This window comes from Lactuca serriola, chromosome 6 (assembly GCF_051521515.1).
Source record: "Lactuca serriola cultivar US96UC23 chromosome 6, Lser_US96UC23_V15, whole genome shotgun sequence".
In the NCBI taxonomy this organism is placed as follows: Eukaryota; Viridiplantae; Streptophyta; class Magnoliopsida; order Asterales; family Asteraceae; genus Lactuca; species Lactuca serriola.
This window is the reverse complement of record NC_136413.1, coordinates 29,115,106-29,121,847: the sequence shown is the minus strand read 5'-3', so window position 1 is coordinate 29,121,847 and position 6,742 is coordinate 29,115,106. Positions and strand designations below refer to the sequence as shown.

The 6,742-nt window shown below is 38.1% G+C and overlaps 1 protein-coding gene across 1 annotated transcript; it reads right to left on the bottom strand.

Annotated features, from left to right (window-relative positions):
* Positions 1-822: 822 nt before the first annotated feature.
* LOC145059609 (uncharacterized) lies at positions 823-4,369 on the bottom strand. Its single transcript, XM_079007432.1, has 2 exons — positions 3,587-4,369; positions 823-1,119 (listed from the first exon to the last, which is right to left on the bottom strand). Exons 1-2 carry the CDS (start codon positions 4,367-4,369, stop codon positions 823-825), a joined length of 1,080 nt encoding a protein of 359 aa, XP_078863558.1.
* Positions 4,370-6,742: the final 2,373 nt, after the last annotated feature.

The following is a 6,742-nucleotide window of genomic DNA, read 5'->3' as shown; positions in this document are numbered from 1 at the left end:
AGACTTCTATATGCTTATTTTTAGGCCAACTTCAAGTTTAGAAACACCCAAAACTTCAAACGGAGATTATTTATTCACAATGCATTTATTTAACGTCTTTGCCAAGACATAGCCTCGCTTCCGTCAACCTTCGTAAATTGGTGTTTCCATTGTTACGTTGTCGAATTCTCCCGTGTCAAAGCCTTCATAAAATAGTTTCAAATGGTGCCCATTCACTTTGAAGATTTGGTTCGTTTCCAAACTCTTGATTTCAACCACACTAGGATCAAACACTTTTATAACACTAAAAGGTCCATGCCATCGAGATCGTAATTTTCCCGGGACTAACTTTAACCGCGAATGATAAAGAATAACTTTTCGACCCGGAATAAAGTGTTTTTGGGTTATGTGCTTGTCATGAAATGCCTTTTTCTTCTCTTTGCACCTTTTGAACCTTTTAATTATCTTCTTCTTGACCACTTCCATCATTGGAGGATCCAATCTTCTTTGAGGTTTCCTCTTAGGATTATAATCATCTTCCATGATTATCTTGTCTATGCATACATTAGGGCTTATCCTGTTTATTGGCTCAATCACATCAACCCGATACAATGGAGAAATGTTACTAGGGTACCTCATTCCTTCAAAGATGTTGAAGTGAATGGTTTCTCCATCAAACTCCATAGTTATCTTTCCTTTATGGACATCAATGATTGTGTGAGCGGTATGCATGAAAGGTCTTCCAAGGAGGATCATAGATGATTTGGAAGGAGTCTTCTCTTCAAGATCAATGACATAAAAATCCGCCAGAAAAACAAGTTGATTAACTTGTACTAACACATCCTACAACACTCCTCTTGGAAACACACTTGACTTGTCTGCTAATTGAATGATTACTCCGGTTTCTTCCAAAGGTCCAACATTGAGAGATTGAAAAACCGAATATGGCATCACATTGATCGAGGCTCCAAGATCTAACATGGCACTTTTGACATGCAAATCACCAATGGTACAAGGGATAGCAAATATTCCCGGATCCTTGCATTTGGGAGGTAACTTCTTTTGGATAACCGCAGACACATTTTCATTGACTTGAATCTTTTCATTTGCCTTGAATTTTCTCTTCTTAGTGCATAAATCCTTGAGAAATTTTGCATAACTTGGAATTTGCTTAATAGCATTCAATAGTGGAATGTTTGTAACGCCCGCAAATCTGGGCTAGTCAAATTTGAGGCAATAGGGGTCGAAAACGACTTTTCGACAAAAGATTATTTAGAATAAATAATCTTAACCAAGTTGTAGATTATGTTACAAGGTTTTCGTACATATAAATAACGCCGAAAACCGAGTTATAACGAAGAAGTTATGACCCGTTGAAGTTTCGCGACGGAACCGACACGATACCGGGAAACGTAAATAGTGAATTTATGATAGAGCGAGATTTAGCCTTAGCGATCTAAAAGAAAGTCGTAGAATATGTTAAACTAAGAACATCAATAAAAAGAACGCCCAAATCTGACTTCGTATGAGGAAGTTATGATTTTTCTAAGATTTAGCATAGCAGTGCACAGCCCGAAATCTGAATTTTAGATCGGTCGATTTTTAGCCGACGGGATCTAAATGAAAGTTGTAGTACTCGTAAATACCAACGCGTGGATATAAAGAACGTCGATAATAGAGCTCGTATGCAAAAGTTATGGATGAAGCTTAGTCCCTACTTTTCGAGCGTGGCGAATTCGATACAGTTTCGTAAATACGAGATAGAATGAGAATTAGCCAACGAGGTCTAAATGAGAGTTGAAGATCTCGTTAATAGGAACTCAACGGTAAAAAGACAGACAAAAATGGAGCTCGTATGCGAAAGTTATGGACGAAGCTTAGTCCCTACTTTTCGAGCGCGGCGAATTCGATACAGTTTTGTAAATCCGAGATAGAATGAGAATTAGCCAACGAGGTCTAAATGAAAGTTGAAGATCTCATTAATAGGAACTCAACGGTAAAAAGACAGACAAAAACGGAGCTCGTATGCAAAAGTTACGGACGAAGCTTAGAGACTACTTTACTATAAAACTCCTATAAATACAAGGGTGAACTCCTCATATTTTCTTCACACCATAAGCCTCTCTTTCTCTCTCTAACTTCTCTCTAACCTCCCTAAACCCCTCCCAAGTCTACGGAACCTCCCTAGCACGAGAAGAAAGCCCCGGAGCGCCCGACGGCTCCGAGAAGAAAAGCTTTCGGCTTGGAAACGCTGCTCCAGCGAAGCCCGGTTTTTAATAAAAACTCGCTATAAGTGAGCTACGCCTATACTATATTTAATATAGATTTTATTTAATTATAGTAACATTATTAGGACCTTAAAATAATTATTTGGGCTATTATTATGAGTTATATTGAGTGTTATTTAACGCTTATATAATAGTAATAATAGCTAGACTATTAATTAGTCGTGGTTAACGTTAAAAACTAAACCCTAGTGGTATTGATACTAGGTTTTGTCGAGGAAAATTGTTTTGAGATAACGAAGTGCTGTCTGAGTTCGGAATCACCACCTAATCAGGTGAGTGCATGGTCTCTTTCATCTTACACATAGATATGAAGTATTTTAATATAAATTACGTGTTATGTGTGCATATTGTCTGAATACTTGTTGTCTATGCTGGTGAAAGATTTTTATACATGTTTTAAAAGATGTAAACTGTATAAAGTATTTTATATCTACAAAATATGTTGGGTAAAACATGGGTAGATGAATGATGATGGATAAAAGCTGAAATAGAGGAACATTAGTAGTACGGACCTAGTGCCCTATAGGTATACATTGGCAGCAGTGGACCTAGTACCCTATAGATGAGCACTGGCAGCTGCGCCACAACCCGTAGATGATTTAGATCTACGGTAAACGTCCTAGCAGCTGCGCTATAATGATAGTATCGGCAGCTGCGCCTAATAGGGAGCCTTATGACCATGACAGTAGTGTTTAAAGGTCAATACCGGCAGAAGCGCCTCATAGAAAATGTCCTAATTCTGGCAGCTGAGCCTAAGTGACAATATTAGCAGCTGCGCTTGACCAATGTGTCATTGGCAACAATGGACTTCATGTTGTTTCCTTAGGATGATCCTTAGGAATGAATGAATGAGAAATAGCTGATTCTTAGGGTAGATCCTTAAGAATAAAGAAGATAATGGGGATGGGTAATTGGGTTGATTGTTTGATTGTTTAAACATAATAATTATATTATTGTGGGTTGAAAACCCTATGTACTCACCAGGTTTCCCAACCTGACCCACTCAGTTTATTTATATCACAGGTGTTGATATGAAGTGACATTACACTGAGAGATTTAAAGAGATGTAGATCACTAGTGTAAATAATTGTAAGTTCTGTTTATGCTTATGTTTATGTATTAACGATGACATCCCAAACGTTTTAAAATGAAATAAATACGTTTCTTCGAAAATGTTTTAATAACGTATTTACCATGTTTTTCTGGGAACAAATTCCGCAACATTTTTATAAAATGAAGTACTCTGATTTTTATAAAGCATAAACAACATTGGTCTTTTTTGGCCGTGAAAATGGGGATGTCACAATGTTGATTTGGACCTTTCGAAAAGTTTCAAATAATTCATTTTCTTCCTCTATCTTCTTGGAAAAGGCTAACCGGGAAGGGAAGGGAGGTGGTATGACCAATGGTTTGATGGGTTTGTTGGAAGAGTCGGGTTGATCAACGTTTGGCACAACCGGTTCCTTTGGGGGAGCTACAACTTTTGAAGGTTCAACCATGATGACTTCATCTTCTTCTTCTCTTGAAACTCTTTTAGGGTTGCTTTCTCCGAGTGTTTTCCCACTTCTTAAAGTTATTGCACTCACATTGGGGTTCTTCTCGGTTTGTGATGGAAGTTTACCCCTTTGTTCTATCTTGTTGAGAGCGGTTGCCAAGTCTCCAATTTGTGCTTGAATGTTGGAGAAAGTATTCTTGGTTTCTTTTTGAAATTGGGTTTGGCTTTGAGCAAGAGAAGTGACAAGTTCTTGAAGGCTCATTTGATGGTTACCACTTGATTGGCCTTGTTGTGGAGGTTGTTGATAATTTGGAGGGTTATAAGAATTGTGTGGATATGGAGGTTTTTGAGAGGGGTATTGTGGATGTTGGGGTCTCATCAAAAGATTTGGTGGATTTTGCTTTGGTGGATAAGGGTTGTTTTGGTTATTCCTCCAATTTGGGTTGAAATTGTTTTGAAATCCCATGGGTCTTGGTTGATCTTGATATCCGCCCATTGCATTCACATCTTCCGGTTCACTTCCAAGTGTGGCACACTTATCCATATAATGGCCCGCCATTGCACAAATACCACATACCATCAATTGTTGACCACTTCCCACCACCATTTTGACTCAACACATTAGTCAAATCCAAGAGCTTTGATTCCAAGTGTTGAGTGTTGCTAACTTCACCAACCACTTGTGTAGAATTTCTCTTCATGTCATTTCGAGTCCTAAAATTCCTTTGATTTTAAGAAATGGTACCAAAAAGTAATCGGATCTCGTGAGGGGTTTTGTTGAAGATTTCACCACCACTTGAAGCATCAATCATCCTCCGATCTTTTTCATTCATACCCTCATAAAATTGTTGAAGAAGTAGTTGTTCGGGTATATTGTGTTGAGGACAACTTGTACACAAATTGTTGAAGCGCTCCCAAAAATCATGAAATGTTTCATTTTCCCCTTGACGAATCCCCAAAATGTCACTTCTTTGACTTGATATCCAGGAGGTGGGATAGAACTTGATATTGAAGGCCTTGAGTAACTCTTCCCATGTGTGAATTGATCCCGGTGGTAAGTTGAATAACCACTCTCTAGCTTTGTCTTCCAAGGTGAGAGGGAATGCGGTTATCTTGAAATCATCCAATGTCACATTGTCAAGAAACATGCTAACACATATCATATGAAAGGACTTCAAATGCTTTTGAGGGTCTTCTCTCTCCAAACCATGGAACTTGGTAAGTTGATGGATGAAACTTGACTTCAATTCAATCCCTCGGCGGTTTGCGGGATAAACAATAGCAAGAGGTGTATGAGTAACATCCGTTTCCATCATTTGTCTAAGTGTCAACTCTTGAGGGGGATTGGGTGGATTGGGGTTATTGGGATATTGTTGCAAGTAATTGGCTGGTTGTTGGTAAGGTGGGTATGGGTATTGTTAGGGATTGTAGATTGGTGGTGGATAAGGTTGGTAGTTAGGGTATTGGTTGTAAGGAGGTTGTTGTTGTGGGTACATTGGGTTTTGGTACATTGGAGGGTGTTGGTAATTGGGTTGATTTGGGTAATGTACTTGTTGAACTTGAAAAGCATTGTTTTGAGGTTGGTTGTTTTGGTGGAAGTGTTGGTTTTGTAGTTGTGGTGGTGGTTGATAATTGGGTTGGTTTTGAGGAGGGGCTTGATTCCAAGGTGGAATATCAATGACAGGTTCTTGAGGTGGTTGTCTTGGTTGATGGGGTGGGGTATTGGCATCTTGATTGATTGGGTTTGGGTTGGGATTGTGAGGTGGAGTGTGATTCATGGCTATGTGGTTTTCAAACGGAATGTCTTCAAAGGAATGACCAACAATTGGAGAACTTGGTTCGGTGTCGGTATCACTTGAAGTATGAACTTGATCTTCTATGTTGATTAGTGGGGAAGAGGAAGAAGCTTGAACTAGTTATTGTTGCTTTGCTTGTTTGGCTAACTTTTTCAACCTTTTTGCTTCTCTTTCAATTTCCGGGTTGTAGAGTAGTTCACCGGTTCTTGTAGACCTAGGCATAAACAATCAAATAACAATAACCAAATTCCCTGGCAACGGCGCCAAAACTTGATGGGATGTCAAGCCCACAAAGCAAATTACACCCTTTGATTGCTAAATAAATGTAATATAATGGTAAAAATGGGTATCGATCCTTGGGGAAATGGTTGTATTCAATCACCAATGCAATTCAATAGAACTAGTGAAATTAATCTAATTAACTACAATTAAACTAAAAGGGGGGTTTTTTGATTACTTGAAAACTAAAATACTTGAATAACTAAAAACATTGCAATTAAGCAAGTTGATGAGATGCTCAAAAGTTGGAAATAATTGGTTAACTAAGGCAATTCAACACAATGAACATTTGTGTGTTTATCATTAGGATCTAATACAAAGCTTATCCTTCATCCCAAATTGGTTATAGCAATCATGAAGCATGATATGCCAAGATTCCTCATAGGTTGTATGGAGGTTGGGGAAGCCCACAGCACACCTTCTTAATTAAGATCAAGGGTCAATTGAAGCAATTAATCCCAAGAAATCAATTAGCCTTAAGAATGAAGGAAACCCCCATTCCTAGAGGATGTCAAATGCTTACACATCCATAAAGGAGATATGATTCATAAGCTAGAGATGATTTCTACCATCATAAAGCCTTTGTTCTAGATAAATTCAATGATCCAATGCAAAATCAATGAAATAAATCAACCATTGCTCAATCAAATACTAAGCTCATGATCAAAGCATCAAATAAGCATAAGAATTGCAAACTAGAATCATAAACATGGAATAAATTGATAATCAACATAAATCCTTTAAAACCCACAAACATTCATTGGTTTTCAGCCAAAGTCAACCAAATGAGAGTATTAGCCACTCATGGCTACAAAGTAACAAGAACAATAATCTAATTGCATAAAGAAACTACCTAAGATTTGGAAAGATGAAAGGAAATGGTTTTTAGCTCCCAAAATCGCCTC

Coding starts and splice junctions, on each gene's coding strand:
- LOC145059609 (XM_079007432.1), bottom strand. CDS start 4,369: ATGGTGGTGGGAAGTGGTCAACAATTGATGGTATGTGGTATTTGTGCA. Junction 1,120..3,586: donor TATTTGAAACTTTTCGAAAG/GTCCAAATCAAC, acceptor AAATTTCTCAAG/GATTTATGCACTAAGAAGAG.